Source organism: Geotrypetes seraphini, chromosome 8 (assembly GCF_902459505.1).
Source record: "Geotrypetes seraphini chromosome 8, aGeoSer1.1, whole genome shotgun sequence".
NCBI classification, from domain to species: domain Eukaryota; kingdom Metazoa; phylum Chordata; class Amphibia; order Gymnophiona; family Dermophiidae; genus Geotrypetes; species Geotrypetes seraphini.
Genome location: NC_047091.1, coordinates 25,957,179 through 25,975,058, shown reverse-complemented (window position 1 = coordinate 25,975,058; position 17,880 = coordinate 25,957,179). Strand labels below are relative to the sequence as shown.

At 44.0% G+C, this 17,880-nt stretch overlaps 1 protein-coding gene across 1 annotated transcript; it reads right to left on the bottom strand.

The window, feature by feature from the left end:
- Positions 1–12,736: 12,736 nt before the first annotated feature.
- Positions 12,737–16,401, bottom strand: FAM167B (family with sequence similarity 167 member B). Its single transcript, XM_033953888.1, has 2 exons — positions 15,598–16,401; positions 12,737–13,106 (listed from the first exon to the last, which is right to left on the bottom strand). Exons 1-2 carry the CDS (start codon positions 15,964–15,966, stop codon positions 12,843–12,845), a joined length of 633 nt encoding a protein of 210 aa, XP_033809779.1. The 5' UTR covers positions 15,967–16,401; the 3' UTR covers positions 12,737–12,842.
- Positions 16,402–17,880: the final 1,479 nt, after the last annotated feature.

The window sequence follows — 17,880 nt, the reverse complement described above, 5'->3', positions numbered from 1 at the left end:
TGAGTGACATATTGCACTTCATTCTCTTGTATGCTTTGAGAAGTTTGTCTACCAGCTGAATGTAGTTTGGGGCTCTGTAATTGCCCAGAAAATTGTCAACAACGTCTTTCAAGGCTTTCCAGCCAATTTTTTCCGGCCCAACTAACAGATCTTCAAATCGCTTGTCACTCATAACATGTCTGATCTGGGGGCCAACAAAAATACCCTCTTTGATCTTGGCATCAGTTATTCTTGGGAACATCTGTCTTAAATAACGAAAACCTTCCCCTTCCTTGTTCATTGCTTTCACAAAATTCTTCATGAGTCCCAGTTTAATGTGAAGAGGAGGCAAAAATATCTTTGTCGGGTCAACAAGCGATTCATGTGCTACATTTTTCTGTCCTGGAACTAACTTTTTACGGAGTGGCCAGTTCTTTCTAGAATAGTGCGACTCTCTGTCTCGGCTGTCCCATTCGCAGATGAAACAGCAGTACTTTGTATAGCCAAGCTGCAGTCCTAGTAACAGAGCAACGACTTTGAGGTCTCCACAGATATTCCAGTTATACCTGGTTGATAAGACACTTATGGGAGAAAAAATTGTTTGCATCCAAATATAAGAAAAAATCACGACAAAATTGAAGATTTCTCTGAAATGGTACGTGATGGGTAATTTTTGATGTAATATTCATGATCAGCACCCAAAATTCTATAAGAAACACCCAGCAGTGTTCAGGAAGCAAAAACTTTGTTGTGCAGTGTTATTTGTGGTCATAATGATATGAACCTAGTGAACCAAAAACTGGGGAAGTTGACAGTGAGATGGGCTGAGGAGGCTCAGAATCTAAAGCTAACCTCCTCCTCCTCCCGAGCTCTCTGCACTCAGCTAGCAAACCACAACCCTATTGTCTTGGTTTCTGAGCACTTCAGAAGCTCCTAAGCATCAGGTCTGGTCCCTGACATGGGAGGGACAGAGCTGGGACCATCAGTAAGAGAAAGCCTGAGGAAGACACAGAGACCAAGAAAAGAAAGGAAAGGGCGAGATAGACAGAAGTTATTTGATGGCCCTGATTGGCCTTTTCCCTCTCGCTGTGACTTCTTTTCGGTTAAATCTGCACAGGTTTTTTTTCTCTGTAGGGGAGAAAGAGACTGCTGTGTCAGCTCTCTCGAATATACAGAAATAAAGGTTAACAAACAGCTGTAGGTGAGAAGTTTCTATCACACCTCCATCTGTGATGAGTTGTCCAGAACTCTGTAACCTTCATCTAGTCAGTGCATAAATGTATTGGTTTGTCCTAAAGAAATGCTTTTTTTAATAGGAGGGATGGTGGAGACAAAGACTGTGTCTGAATTCAAGAAAGTATGGGACAGACACATGGGGGGGATATCTTAGGGAGAGGAGGAGATAGTGGATGCTCTGGATGGGCCATTTGGCAAAAAGGTCTAATAAGGTAATATCCACAAGAGGCTTAATAATCCCACTATGACATCTCTTCCAACCCAGACCCCTACTCGTTTATGGCTGTCTCCTGGACCAACACGAGCACTCAGATCCTAAACAAAATGGCTCCATTAAAACAAGGAAAATGAGAAACAAAAGTCTGGACGGCTGGTTTGATGCCGAACTAAGATCAGTGAAACGTGAACTTCGAAAACTTGAAAGACTATGGCTGAAATCCGGTGATAGTAAAGAAAGAGCCAATTGGAGATCAAAATTAAAAGAATACAAAAATCTTATAACCACCAAACGTGCCAACTTTTACACCCTAAAAATTGGCTCCCCTAACCCCGACATCAAATACCTTTTCAAAATAGTCAACAACCTTTACGACATTCAGACCCTAACTCGCCCTACCTTAGACTCACCGCCACCGGCCAATACCTTGGCCAAGTTTTTCAACAGCAAAATCTCCAATCTGAGATCCACCCTATCGGCCATCTCAAACAACCACCTGAATTACCCAGTTGCTCAGCTCTATGACGAACCTAGGGCTGATCTATTCTGGAACAATTTTACCATCCCCACCTGGCAACAATTCTGCAAGTTTTACTCAAGATACTCCAATTCCCACTGCAAACTAGACTGTTGCCCACCAAATATAATGAAAGTAGCCCCGATCACCTTCAAAGCCAAGCTACACACTTGGATCTCCTCCCTTCTACAGTCCAGAACCTTTCCGGATGACCTAGGCCAGATCCTAATCACCCCGATTGTAAAAAAAACCCAAAGAATCCATCAGCCTGTCATCTAATTACAGACCCATTGCGAACATTTCCCTCTTTACAAAGTTGATGGAAGGTCTGGTCAAACAAGATTTAGTAACCTACTTGGACAAATTCAACATTCTAAATGATAACACAGTTATTATGGGAGACTTCAACTACCCTGGGATAGACTGGAGTCTTGGAAGCTCAAGATGAGCTAGGGAGGCAGAATTTCTGGAGACTGTACAAGATTGCTTCATGGAGCAGCTTGTTAGAGAACCGACGAGAGGAAATGCCACTCTGGATCTAATCCTAAATGGGCTAAGGGGACCTGCAAAGGAAGTGGAAGTAGTGGGACCGTTGGGAAACAGCGATCATAATATGATCAAGTTCAAGGTGGAAATAGGAATACTGAAAAGAAAGAGAACCATAGCGACAACTTTTAAATTCAGGAAGGGAAACTACGAAGCAATGAGAGGAATGGTAAAGAAGAAACTTAGGAACACTTCCAAAAAATGGCAGACGGTAGAACATGCCTGGTCCTTTTTCAAGGACACGGTGAGCGAGGCGCAAAATCTGTATATCCCCAGATTCAGAAAAGGGTGCAACAAGAGTCGAACAAAAGACCCGGCGTGGATAACTAAAATAGTGAAGGAAGCGATAGGCATAAGAAAAATTCATTCAGAAAATGGAAAAAGGACAAATCTGAGAGAAACTGGAAAGAGCATAGGAAGTATCAAAGAGAATGTCACCGTGTGGTTCAAAAAGCCAAGAAAGAGTATGAGGAGAGTCTAGCCAGGGAAGCACGAAATTTCGAGCCGTTCTTTAGATATGTTAAAGGGAAACAGCTGGCTAGAGAGGAGGTGGGACCACTGGACGACAGAGACCGGAAGGGAGCGGTGAAGGAAGAAAAAGAGGTTGCAGAAAGACTTAACATGTTCTTTTCGTCTATATTTACAAGCGAAGACACAACCAACATACCGGAACCTGAACAAATCTTCAATGGAAATCAAGTTCAAAAGTTAACATCCATGGAAGTGAGCCTTGATGATGTGCGCAGGCAGATAGAAAAACTAAAAACTGACAAATCCCCTGGTCCGGATGGAATCCATCCAAGGGTTCTGAAGGAACTAAAGGAGGAGATAGCGGAACTACTACAGCAAATTTGTAACCTATCTTTGAAAACAGGTGTGATCCCAGAGGACTGGAAGATAGCCAACGTTACGCCCATCTTTAAAAAGGGATTAAGAGGTGACCCGGGAAACTACAGACTGGTGAGTCTGACCTCGGTTCTGGGGAAAATGGCGGAAGCACTGATAAAAGAAAACATCGATGAACATTTTGAAAAAAATGAACTTCTGATAACCAACCAACATGGTTTCTGCAGGGGGAGATCGTGCCTGACCAACTTATTGCACTTCTTCGAGGGAATTAACAAACAGATGGACGGAGGAGACCCCATAGACATCATATACCTAGATTTCCAGAAAGCCTTTGACAAGGTGCCTCATGAACGTCTACTTCGGAAACTGAAGAACCATGGGGTGGATGGAGACATGCATAGATGGATCAGAAACTGGTTAGAGGGTAGAAAACAGAGGGTAGGGGTGAAGGGCCACTACTCAGACTGGAGAAAGGTCACGAGTGGTGTTCCGCAGGGCTCGGTGCTCGGGCCGCTGCTTTTTAATATATTCATAAATGATCTAGAAACAGGGACGAAGTGTGAGATAATAAAATTTGCGTACGACACCAAACTATTTAGTGGAGCTTGGACAAAGGAGGACTGCGAAGAATTGCAAAGGGGCTTGGACAAACGAGGGGAATGGGCGATGAGATGGCAGATGAAGTTCAATGTTGAGAAATGTATAGTATTGCATGTGGGAAGCAGAAACCCGAGGTACAACTATACGATGGGAGGGATGTTATTAACTGAGAGTACCCAAGAAAGGGACTTGGGGGTAATGGTGGACATGACAATGAAGCAGACGGCACAGTGCGCAGCGGCCGCTAAGAAAGCAAATAGAATGCTAGGTATAATCAAGAAGGGTATTACAACCAGAATGAAAGAAGTTATCCTGCCGTTGTATCGGGCGATGGTGCGCCTGCATCTGGAGTACTGCGTCCAATATTGGTCGCCGTACCTTAAGAAAGACATGGCGTTACTAGAGAGGGTTCAGAGGAGAGCGACACGTCTGATAAAAGGGATGGAAAATCTTTCATACACTGAGAGATTGGAGAAACTGGGACTCTTTTCCCTGGAGAAGAGGAGACTTAGAGGGGATATGATAGAGACTTACAAGATCATGAAGGGCATAGAGAGAGTAGAGAAGGACAGAAAGAGAGAGAGAGAGAAAAGGAGAGAGACAGAAATAGAGAGAGAGAGAGAGAGAGAGAAAAAAAAAGGAGAGAGACAGAAATAGAGAGAGAGAGAGAGAAAGAGAAAGATTGGAGAAACTGGGTCTCTTTTCCCTGGAGAAGAGGAGACTTAGAGGGGATATGATAGAGACTTACAAGATCATAAAGGGCATAGAGAGAGTAGAGAGGGACAGATTCTTCAAACTTTCGAAAAATAAAAGAACAAAGGGGCATTCGGAAAAGTTGAAAGGGGACAGATTCAAAACGAATGCTAGGAAGTTCTTCCTTACCCAACGTGTGGTGGACACCTGGAATGCGCTTCCAGAGAGCTTAATAGGGCAGAGTATGGTACTGGGGTTCAAGAAAGGATTGGACAATTTCCTGCTGGAAAAGGGGATAGAGGGGTATAGATAGAGGATTACTGCACAGGTCCTGGACCTGTTGGGCCGCCGCGTGAGCGGATTGCTGGGCACAATGGACCTCAGGTCTGACCCAGCAGAGGCATTGCTTATGTTCTTATAACCAGTCAGGTTTTCGTTCCGATCACAGCACTGAAACTGTTATTGCTTCTCTACTAGACTCCCTCCACAGCCTGTTTAGTCAGGGCACAAGTGCTCTAGTCCTGCAACTCGGCCTTAGTAGTTCTTTCGACTTAGTTGATCATGCCATTCTTTTGAACTGTTTGGAGTCAATCGGTCTCTCAGGTAATGTGTTAAAATGGTTCCAGGGTTTTCTAAGTAAACGATCTTACCAAGTCTTCAGTGACAATACTCATTCCTTCAGCTGGGTAAACGCATGTGGAGTACCACAGGGCTCCCCCCTGTTCCCCACACTATTCAACATATACCTGGCCGCTCTAGGGAACCTATTGCAAAGTTTGAAAATCAAATTCTACATCTACGCTGACCATAGTCTTTCTCCTAACTAACCTAACTCCCGAGACAAAAAAGCACCTAGCATCTATCTTAAAGCAAATCGAACTTTGGATGACAGACTTCAAATTGAAACTCAATACAGATAAAACCAAATTCTTCCTGGAGAGTCCGAACGACAAAATCAAAGATTCATCAATCTCCTTGAATGGTCAAGTCTTTCCTATCACAGATTCCATAAAAGTTCTGGGAGTGACCCTAGACCACAACCTTACCCTTGAAGCATACACTGACTTACTGGTCAGGAAAGGCTTCTCCGCCTTAAGGAAATTAAGAACCATCTGAAAATACTTCGATGCTCCCTCATTCCACTTACTGGTGCAATCCGCCATTCTAAGCTTACTTGACTACTGGAATATCATCTACCTGGGGCTTTCAAAAAAAACATTCAAAGACTCTGAATCATCCAAAATTCGGCAATACGTCTGATATATGGGCTAAAAAAAATGGGAGCACATAACCCCCTACTACCAAAAACTCCACTGGCTACCCTTGGAAGCAAAAATACAGTTCAAATTTGCCTGTTTCTGTTTCAAATCCATCCTTGGTTCGGCCCCCTTATACTTGGTTCCCCACTTTATCTTAGACTGCCCTTCCAGACCCACACGCAAAACCCATCTGTTCAGCCACCCAACTCTAAAGGGCTGCCATTACAAAAGATTCCTGAATAGAATTCTTGCCTTCCAAGCAGGTCAACTAAACGATTGGCTGGGCAATATTATCTCGAACTCCTCATCCTACCTTGATTTCAGGAAATTATTAAAAACTAACTTATTTAACCAATTTATAACCTAAATCCCATATGCCCGTCCTCTTGTTCCCAAGATCTCTTAGCCTCCCCCCCCCCCCCCCGTTCCCTGTTCCTTACATATGACCCCTTATATTATATTGTACCTGTTCCCACTTCTCTTTAATTGTATCTTCATTCGCTGATTGTACCAATTTTCGCTGATGGTCCAGTCCTTCTCATATTATATTGCACCTGTATCCTGTCCCAACATGCGCTGATTATACCATCCCTTTAATTGTATCTTCATTCGCTGATGTACCAATATTCGTTGATAGTCCAGTCCTTCTTATATTATATTGTACCTATATCCTGTCCCAAATATGCGCTGATTGTCCAGCCCTCTTAATTGCATCTTCTTTCTCTGATTGTACCAACTTTCGCTGTTTGTCCAGCCCTTCTTTATTGTAAACCGCCTCGAACTACTACGGCTATGGCAGTATATAAGAAATAAATTATCATTATTATTATCTGCCATCAGGTTTCTATGAAAGGAGACCCCAAAGTGAGAGGGCATTTGACGAAGCTAAGAGGTGAAAGGCTCAGGAGTAATCTAAGGAAATACTTTTTCAACAGAAAGGGTGGTAGATGTGTGGAATAGTCTCCCAGTAAAGGAGGTGGAGACAGAGACTGTGCTTGAATTTAAGAAGCAAACGACACTGTTGGGTGGTCTACGCCACAAGGACGGACCTTACTCCCACAGCAATGGACCTGGGTGCCACAAAAGCCAAGTGATGCAGAAGTGAAAAGTGGAACCAATTCCTGGACTCCAGGCGTTAAAAGTGCTAAAGTTTATTGATGTCTTGAACAAATAAAAATCACAATAGAATGCCAACAAGATAAAAACATTAAAAACACACAGATAGGTGTTACAGCATATAGGATGGTTAGATCCTACACGGGCCGTGTTTCGGCAATGCCAGTAAACCAGCAGGACAGTTTGTCCCAGAGAACGCACCTAACAGCTTCAAAGTTGTCTTAGAGGACGTGCTCAACTGACCGCTAAGGAAGGCTAAACATTGCTGAACTACAGCCCATGTAGGGCCTGACCATCCTATATGCAGTAACACCTATCTGTGTGTTTTAAATGGTTTTCTCTTGTTGGCATTTTATTGTGATTTTTATTTGTTCAAGACATCAATAAACTTTAGCATTTTTAACTCCTGGAGTCCAGGAATTGGTTCCACTTTTCACTTTTGAATTTAAGAAAGCATGGGACCTCTTAGGGAGAAGAGGAGATAGTGGATGCTGCGAATGGGCCATTTGGCCTTTTTCTGCCATCATGTTTCTATGACCTTAAATCTCTATGACCTCACAATGCAGGTGTAAAGGGCCTTAGCCTATAGGAAGAGGAGATGCAAATGTTAAGAGCCTTAGCCAATAGGGAGAGGAGGAGATAGTGGATGCTGTGGATGGGCCGCTTGGCCTTTATCTGCCATCATGTTTCTATAACCATAAAGCTCTATGACCTCACAATGCAGGTATAAAGAGCCTTAGCCTATAGGAAGAGGAGATGCAAATGTTAAGAGCCTTAGCCTATAGGAAGAGGAGATGCAAATGTTAAGAGCCTTAGCCAATAGGGAGAGGAGGAGATAGTGGATGCTGCGGATGGGCCATTTGGCCTTTTTCTGCCATCATGTTTCTATGACCTTAAATATCTATGACCTCACAATGCAGATGTAAAGGCCCTTAGCCTATAGGAAGAGGAGATGCAAATGTTAAGCGCCTTAGCCAATAGGGAGAGGAGAAGATAGTGGATGCTGCGGATGGGTCATTTGGCCTTTATCTGCCGTCATGTTTCTATAAAACTGTGTCACGCCCAGCAGTTTAGAAATGTGCTGTATTTCTGTGAACAGATAAATGGAGGAGAGCAGGAGAACCTTGGCACCTGGCTGTGGGTAGCCTCTAACTGGGACACTTCAGTTCAAAGGGCAGCTGCACTGACGTTTGAGAGATGAATGGGGAGAGAGCAAAAATTGAGACATGTGACCTGACATCAGACATCTTTTGGAAAACATTGATAAAAGTTCTCTGATACAGTCAGTCATGGCACAGCTACATCAACTTCTGTGGTTTGCAGTACAGGTGTCTTAGCCAAGTCTGAAATGCAAAAAATTGTTATCAGAATTGCAATAGAAAATTCTGAAAATGGAGACGAAGTAGGCAATAGTTTGCTTGTGCCATAATCCTGCCCTGCGTCCATTTGTTCACCCACTTTTTGGAGTCTGCTTTTAACTCCTAACTCCCACTCACTTCTAAAGTACTCATTTCCTCTGTGAGAAATTCCCTGTCCCCTATTTGACTGTTTTAATTACCTGAATGTAAACCACTTAGGATATAAATGGAATATAAATAATAAATACATAAATTAGAAAGCAAGCTCTATTGAGCAGGGATTGTCTTGTACATGTTTCATGTACAGTGCTGTGTACGTCTAGCAGTGCTATACAAATGATAAGTAGTATTGCTCCATGGTGCGACCTCACCTGGAGTCCTGCGTTCAGTTCTGGTCTCCTTATCTTAAAAAAATATATATATAGCGGAATTAGAAAAGGCTCAAAGAAGATGATAAAGGGGATGGAACTCCTCTCGTATGAAGAAAGACTAAAACGGTTAGGGCTCTTCAGCTTGGAAAAGAGAAGGCTGAGGGGAGATACAAAATCCTGAGTGGAGTAGAACGGGTACAAGTGGATCGATTTTTCACTCCGTCAAAAATTACAAAGACTAGGGGACACTCATTGAAGTTACAGGGAAATACTTTTAAAACCAATAGGAGGAAATTTTTTTTCACTCAGAGAATAGTTAAGCTCTGGAACGCATTGCCAGAGGTTGTGGTAAGAGCGGATAGGAAAGAAAGGTTTGGACAAGTTCCTGGAGGAAAAGTCCATAGTCTGTTATTGAGAAAGACATGGGGGAAGCCACTGCTTGTCCTAGGTGGGCAGCATGGAATATTGCTACTCCTTGGGTTTTGGCCATGTACTAGTGACCTGGATTGGCCACCGTGAGAACGGGCTACTGGGCTTGATAGACCATTGGTTTGACCCAGTAAGGCTATTCTTATGTTCTTATGAGTTTGTAGCCTGGGTCTTGAGGATTGGGAGAATTGTATCATATTGTTTATGGACTGGATTGGGACGGGATGGGATTGTATTATGATGTTTTACTGTAACAAGGCCCATAAAAATAGCCATAGTCGGTCAGACCAATGGTCCATGTAACCCAGTTTTCTGTTTCCAATAAAAGCTTTTCCAGGTTACAAGTACCTGGCAGAAACCCAAACAGTATTAACATTTCATTCTCAAGCTATTGGAAATAAGGAAATACTGTAAATATAGTCTTCATTTCATCTCTGCTCTTTTGATCTCTCTTGTCCTTATGTAACCTCTGCCAGTCTGGGGACCCTCACAGCTGCTATTCTCTGCTTTGCAGCACAGGACGGAGGGGGAGGCACGACATCAAGGAGGTAACACTAACAGTTGCAGGTTTAGGGTTCCAAGTCAAAAACTGGGAGACCATTGGAACCGAGATGCACACTCTCCTCCCCTTCCCGAGACAGTCCAGGCCCAGTATTACTCCGCTTGAGGGTTAACTGAAATTATCAGTCTACCTTCAGGTTATGAATCCCTCTCCACTATCTCCCATTTCCCAAAGACACCTTGTTGCAGAACTGGACTGAACTCAGCTGTGGTCATAGGTGCAGTTCAAGAACTTAAGAATGGCCAGACTGGGTCAGACCAATGGTCCATCTAGCCCTGTCTCCTGTTTCCAGAGTGGCCAATCCAGGTCACAAGTACCTAAAAAAAATCCCAAAGAGTAGCAACATTCCATGCTATCGATCCCAGGGCCAACAGTGGCTTTCCCCATGTCTGTCTCAATAGCAGACTATGGACTTTTCCTCCAGGAACTTGTCCAAATCTTTTTTTAAGCCCAGCTATGCTAACCACAAGTTCCAGAGCTTAACTATGAATTGAGGGGCTGATTCTATAAATGATGCCTCAATCGTTCAGTGCCTAGAAAAGTTACACTGGCCACGTGTCAATCACCAGCGTTATAAAGGCCTATATTTCAGGTGCCTAAGGTTTTGTAGGATCATGCATAGTGGCACCTAAGTCACACTCCCTCCATAGAAATTCCCTCTTAAGCACCATGTGATAGATGCCTCTCACCCAATTGCTATAAGGGTATTTTGCCAATTAAGTTAGGCCCCTTTATGGAATCAGCCCTTGAGTGAAAATATATTTCCTTCCATTTGTTTTAAAGGTAACATAGAAACATGACGGCAGATAAAGGCCAAATGGCCCGTCCAGTCTGCCCATCCGCAGTAACCATTCTCTCTTTCTCTCTCTGAGAGATCCCACGGGCCTATCCTAGGCTCTCTTCAATTCAGACACAGTCTGTTTCCATCACCTCTTCCGGGAGATTTACCAGCCTGAATTCCCTACTTCTTCCTGGTCTTTGTAATTTTGGAAAGAGTCAAAAAATCAATTTACTTGTACCACTCAGGATTTTGTAGACCTCTGTCATATCCCCCTTAGCCATCTCTTCTCCAAGCTGACCTCTTTCTTTAGCCTTTCCTCATACAAGAAGATTTCCATCCCCTTTATCATTTTGGTTATCTTTTTTATGATTTGATGACCAGAACTGAACGTAATACTCAAGGTGAGGTTGCACCATGGAGTTATACAGAGGCATTATAATATTCTTGACCATCCCTGTCCTAATAACTGCTTGCATCCTGTTTGCTTTTTTGGCACCGCCATACACTGACCAGAAGATTTCAGTGAATTGCTGACCTCTAAGGTGGACCCTAGCATCTGGTAACTATGCATTTGTCCAAATTATCATTTATAATTGGTTTATTTATAATCCACTTTTCCAAAGCAGATCACAAAATCACATACATAATGTAGATAACAATCACCCATATAAATTCAATCAACAACAAATACATCTTCTCTCAACCACTACAGAATAAAGAAATTCATTGTCATCAACCGTTTGGATTTCCAGTCTTACAGATTCCTACGTTTCTTCTGGTTGCCCTGCCCAGATCCAGGGGATATCTGCTGCATCCTCTCCTTTCCCAGGACCAGTGGCTCGCTGATGCTCTCTCCCCTGGCATCTTATCGAGCACTGGAATTGTTGCATTTCTATATTGTGAAATTGGTTCATAGCTTCCTTCTGTTGAGAATCACCTTTCAGTCTGATACTTTCAGATGAGACAACAGAGGACAATAAGACCAGTCCTGACCAAAATCAGCTTCAGGACTGTAGCACAATCTGTCCTAATACCTTACCTTGACTATTGCAACTTACTACAAAACACAGCTGCAAAAAGGAACCGATATGAGAGAGCAAGTCCACTACTAGAGCAACTACACTGGGACAAGAAAGCCTTCATGGTCCACAAAGCGATTTATGGCGAGAACTCTGGCATTAAAGTTCCAGATTCCTTCTTCAACTCACGCACTACGCAATGCTACAAACTATTCTCCCCGTCTCCTCAAGTACAGCAGAAGAAGACATTTGAAGCTACCTTGAATTCCGGACTAAACTAAAGACATACCTATTTCCACTATAGACACTTCCTTCCCCTTCTTCCTAAACCAATGCTGCTGAGAACAATGCAACTGATGGACATGTTCTAAATCTTTTTGTAAACCTCATGGATTTATTGCAGAAAATCGCAGTATATAAGATACTGTATAGTATTGTACTTTCCCACCACCAGCCTTTACTCCAAAATGTCTTGCATAGATACATACAACAGAATTTACATATACATAATTATACTGCTATATATCTCAACTAAGAAAATCATCTTCATTTACATGTGAAGAATTCATTTATTTTAGACAATTAGATTTTAATTCACAAGTAAAAAAAATAACCCCAGAAATGCGTAGGACAGAGGACTTCACCTTCATCTGGGCTCCTATACTATCCCCCTTTCTAAGGCTCCAGAGGACTGGATCCATTTAAGAATCACAGATTGGAGTTAGGGAGTGTCCCAGAATGTCAACGAAATAATAGTGTTATTCACAAAAGGAGAAATATTCAGCTGTTGTCAGTCAACGGCTACGTTAGACCTAAATATTCAGTGCTGACTCCTATCTGGCTAATTTCCAACTCTGTCCTTGGACCACCATGGATTTAGCCTGGTTCTCACTTGGAATATTTGCCCCAAAGGATCTTTTTCCCTTTCTATGTCTCTGAGAAAAGCCTTTGATCAGTCAGATGCATGACAGGGAAAACATTCAGATGGGATCTTAAAGTGGGAAAGAGATTTGATATACTGTATTGCCTTCCTGAGGGGCATATATTCTATACAAGTGGGGTTCATAGTCTATGTTCTTTTTGCACCTGGGGCAGTGGAGGGTTAAGTGACTTGCCCAAGGTCACAAGGAGCTGCAGGGGGATGAACTCTGTTTCACTGATTGTCATTAGCCTAGACCTCCACTTTTCTTCCAAAGATGAATAATCCCTGCTCCGAAAGACAGTTTAATCCATTTTTTTTTCCCCAGAAGATTCTGTCCATGCTAGCTGTGACAAGGCAGTGGCTTAGCAGCAAAAGCTTGTGCTGGCCTTCAGCAGAGTGAGAATCGTCTGGAATTAATATTCATCCGTGTAACACCAATGTGCTTGAGTGGAGTGGAGAGTGAGAAGGCAGCTCGGGGTGGAATATTGCACAACAGGTCTGAATCTTCTTCACATCCTTCTAGTCCGAAGGCTGCATCATCCAACATTTCTTTGTGTTGGTGACAAGCTTGCTCGACCTTCAGTCGGTGGATCTGACTTCGGAGCGTCATCAGCTGGCGGGCAAGTTTATGATCCACTGCTTGCATATCACGCTGCAGGAAGTGGGGAGAGAAATGATTGAAACCGCATTAGTGCTAGCTCAAAACACCAGTAAGACCACCAAAGCACAAACTGCTTTCCCCAAATAAGAACATAAGAATTGCCGCTGCTGGGTCAGACCCGTGGTCCATCGTGCCCAGCAGTCCGCTCACACGGCAGCCCTCAGGTCAAAGCTATGAAACTGCTCCCCAGCCCTAAGTGAAGGAATCAAGTGTGAACATTCAAGGCCTGACTAAACTTTCGGCCTGGAGGCAACGTGTGACCCCAGGTGACAGAGATTTGGCCACAGCTCTTGTTCCTATGTGTGCTGGAGCCAGACTGGTAACAGAGCACTGGGATACCATAACCGGAGTCAGAAAGAAGCGTAAACAGATGGCAGAGATAGAAATGTCCCCTCCCTATTCTCTTGTCCTTCCTATATTCCTCTCTCAATATTGACTTTGAATAAATCCAGGCGCCCGCACCTGGAGTACTGTGTTCAGTATTGGTCACCGCACCTTAAGAAGGATATGGCAATACTTGAGAGGGTCCAGAGGAGAGCGGCACGAATGATTAAGGGCATGGAAAACCTTTCATACACTAAAAGATTGGAGAAGCTGGAGCTCTTCTCCCTGGAAAAGCGGAGACTCAGAGGAGACATGATAGAGACCTACAAGATCATGAAGGGCATAGAGAAAGTGGAGAGAGACAGATTCTTCAAACTTTCAAAACATAAAAGAACAAGAGGGCACTCGGAAAAATTAGAAGGGGATAGATTCAAAACAAATGCTAGGAAGTTTTTCTTTACTCAGCGGGTGGTGGACACCTGGAATGCGCTTCCAGAGGATGTAATAGGGCAGAGTACGGTACTGGGGTTTAAGAAAGGATTGGACAATTTCCTGTTGGAAAAGGGGATAGAGGGGTATAGATAGAGGATTATTACGCAGGTTCTGGACCTGTTGGGCCGCCGCGTGAGCGGACTGCTGGGCACGATGGACCTCAGGTCTGACCCGGCAGAGGCATTGCTTATGTGCTTATGTGCTTAATGACTGTATCTGGGTTACTTGGAACTGGTTGATTTCGGAACTGTTTGTGTCATTCCCTACAAGCAGCCGAGCTGAGAAAGAATGGAAAAAGTCAACCCCCCTCTGCCCCCGACTATTCTCATAGAAGAAAAAGATCAGCAAAAATGGCATTACTGAGAAAGTCCGAGAAAGAGAGGAAGAAATGAGTTTAGTGCTTTAGAACGCAGGACTTTCTTGCGCACTAGGCCAGTTTCTAACATAGCCCCAAATTACGGGTTTCATCGCTTTTCTTTTTCTTCAAGCACGTGAGACCTGAAAAATATCAACGTGGGAGCACTTGCTGCCTCCTCTTTAGCAGATATTGAATAGTCCCATGTTACGTCTGCATTAGCCAGTAAGCTCACGCTAATATGAATGCTGCCCGTGACCCCCTTCCCTCCCAAATTAGCATGCAATTAGCACATGCTGACAGGCACATAACTGCAAAATGCTGTAACACGTTTATTCCCACATTAAGCACACATTAGCTCTTAACATGATTTAGTAACAGGGCCCCCTAAGTGATGGTTTGACAGAACTAAAACTGTTGAACTGAGTTTGAGTGATCCAAGGAGTCCAAAATATTCACGTGATCCATCAAGCACAGCATCTTGTGAAAGAACCCAACAGATTCACGTGGAGAGGTCCATTCTGTGTTCCACACTGCGCACTCCCAAATCATGTCTCCCAGGTCTACCCGGCTAACCAACCTGTCCTCTGCTGGTAAACTTGGACCGCTATTGGATCCTGGCTCTGAGTATCAGCAGTGTCGGGATAACTTCTAGCTACAGCTGTGTTCCAGCCCTGGACCGCTCCGATACTAGACAGCTGTCAGGCACGGGAATGAGTGGCACCAGAGAACACGAGAGGCGCTGATCTGCCAACAGAAAGAAGGTCTTGGTGGTTTCTTTCAATCCAGCACCTGAGGGTTAGGACTAAAAGGGGTTCCAATCTGCTGCCACTCGGCGGAAGGACTGTTTGTGTGGCTTTTGGGATGAAAGTGTAATTGGAATCCCCTTCTAAAGGGCGAAACGTGGTCACGCCAGGTGCTGAATTTAAAGAAACCACACATATCTTATTTTGATTGGCCTAATTATCAGTGGAAGCTCTACCCAGTTAAGTCCCTCTCTTTCCCTGGTTCAAGGAGAAATAACCAGTCTCTATAAATGTATTCCACGCCGTTCCTGATTTGATAAACCTTCAAATGTTCTCCTTGTACTACACCACTCAACCCTTGTCCATCCTACCAGGTTTGCCCCCGAGCAGCTTTCTGACCCTCCCCAATGCACACCACCTTCTCAATCCCTTTCTGCACCCCTTTCTTCTTCCCTGAGCTCTTGGCCTACAGTTCTCATCCCAAAGTCTGCTCTCATTCCTTCTCCCATGGGCCCACGTCTTGTCCCCAACACACACACATATTGAACTGTCTCAGGATACTTGCCAGCTCATTCCGCAGCCACTCCAAGGCCTCATCCATACTGGCAAAGCCACAAACCTGCCTCTTTTGGGCACCCTGGTTTTGACTGAGGACACGAGTCCTGCTGGCGTCCTCGGGCAGGGGGCCCATGGCAGCCCTCTGCACTTTGCTGCTCCATGGCCGACTCTGAACCATGTCTTTCCATTCCAAGTATGAGGGTCGCCGAGTCTGTAAGTTTAGTTTGGCTGTCAAAGCTTTCACCGTGTCCAGGTTGTCATCATCAGAGTTGGGCTCCTCTTCCCCCAATTCCTTGAACTTGAGGTTAGTGAAGGACATTGCCCCGTGCCCAGATGAAAGCAGGCAAGTCCTGTGTGTGTGTGTCGGTGTCTGCATCGGTGTAAGCTCTTTCCCCTTGGCAATGCCCTGGGCTCTCGCTCGCTGTAAGGAGCCTCCCAGTTCTTTGAAAGGAAGTTGCAAAGGGGTGAGATGAAACTCCCTCACAATGTAAAGTCATCTGTTCTCCAGACATCTCTCTTCCCACCCATTCCCTATAAAAAAAAAATGACAAGGCTCGGTAAAGGCAACACCAATTCAAAAGTGTTATCAAAACCTCCTTAAAAAGGCAGAGCTGCACCTCACAGATTGATTTAAACCCCTTTGAAAAAGGCTGCCCAGCACTCCAGTAGCACAGCTAGAACAGTTTCAGAGTCCCAGGGTACAGCTCTGAGACTGTTATTTTGTCATGTATTTATTTATTGTGAGGAATCGAAACTCCACTTCATTTGAATATCCAGGCTATTAATCTATATACCACGAAAAGAAAAGCAAAATGCCTACGTGAACGATAGATTCCATTTTCACAGTGCACAAACTGAACGCACTGAGGGCTTTCGTGGCAAATGTACTGAAGCCCATTCAATTCATATGAGAATCGCTACCGTGACTTTGTAAAAGGGGCCCTAAGGGCAGTAAAGAAAAGAGGAGCTGTAATTGATGCTTTAATTTAATTTATAAAGGTGGAGGGGCATAATCAAAAGATATGTCTAAGTCCAATTTGGACGTAGGACAATAGCGTTGACCAACGTCGGCAGCGGCAAAATGGCCATTCTTGAAAAGTACATCCAAAATCGTCTCTCTGTACATCCAGGTGTTTGATCATCCAGACCGCTAACTACATCTATTTTTATACCTTGTTCTTGCCCAGCCAAATCTAATCCACGTAGCAGAATGAAATTACTGCAATTAAGCAGTAGAAAATCTATCATTCAAGCTGTCTCGGTCCTTCTTCCTGCCAGCTGTGGCCCTTCTGTCTACCTCTTCTTCATCGTTCAAAAGCTGCAGACACAGTAGAAAATAAAATCTGTTTTACTCCTTGGGATCTTGCCAGGTACTTGTGACCTGAATTGGCCACTGTTGGAAACAGGATACTGGGATTGATGGACCATTGAATCTGACATCACTGCTGAGGTTGGCTCTTGGGCATTGGTGGAATGAGGCATTATGACATCACAGTCTCAGCTCTGGAATTTTGCTACTCTTTGGGTTTCTGCCTGGTACTTGGCACCTGGGTTGGCCACTGTTGAAACCAGGATAATGGGCTTGATGGACCTTCGGTCTGTCCCAGGACGTCAACATAGTAACATAGTAGATGACGGCAGAGAAAGACCTGAATGGTCCATCTAGTCTGCTCTACTTGATTCAATTTAAATTTTTTAATTTTTTCCTTCTTAGCTATTTCTGGGCAAGAATCCAAAGCTCTACCCGGCACTGTGCTTGGGTTCCAACTGCCAAAATCTCTGTTAAGACTTGGCCATCTACACCCTCCCAGCCATTGAAGCCCTCCCCAGCCCATCCTCCCCCAAACGGCCATATACAGACACAGACCGTGCAAGTCTCCCTAGTACTGGCCTTAGTTCTTCAATATTTACTATTATTTTCTGATTCTAAATCTTCTGTGTTCATCCCACGCTTCTTTGAACTCTGTCACCGTTTTCCTCTCCAACACCTCTCTCAGGAGCGCATTCCAGGCATCCACCACCCTCTCCGTAAAGTAGAGTTTCCTAACATTGCTCTTGAATCTACCACCCCTCAACCTAAAATTATGTCCTCTGGTTTTACCATTTTCCTATCTCTGGAAAAAAATTTGTTCTATGTTAATACCCTTCAAGTATTTGAACGTCTGAATCATATCTCCCCTGTCCCTCCTTTCCTCTAGGGCAGTGTTTTCAACCTTTTTACACATATGGACCAGCAGAAATAAAATAATTATTCTGTGGACCAGCATCGGTCCGTGGACCAGCGGTTGAA

Bases quoted from the DNA above. Each gene is read 5' to 3' on its own strand.
- FAM167B (XM_033953888.1), bottom strand. From the start codon at position 15,966: ATGCAGACACCGACACACACACACAGGACTTGCCTGCTTTCATCTGGG. The intron at 13,107-15,597 runs GCAAGTATCCTG...CACTTCCTGCAG, and splicing joins AGTGGCTGCGGAATGAGCTG to CGTGATATGCAAGCAGTGGA.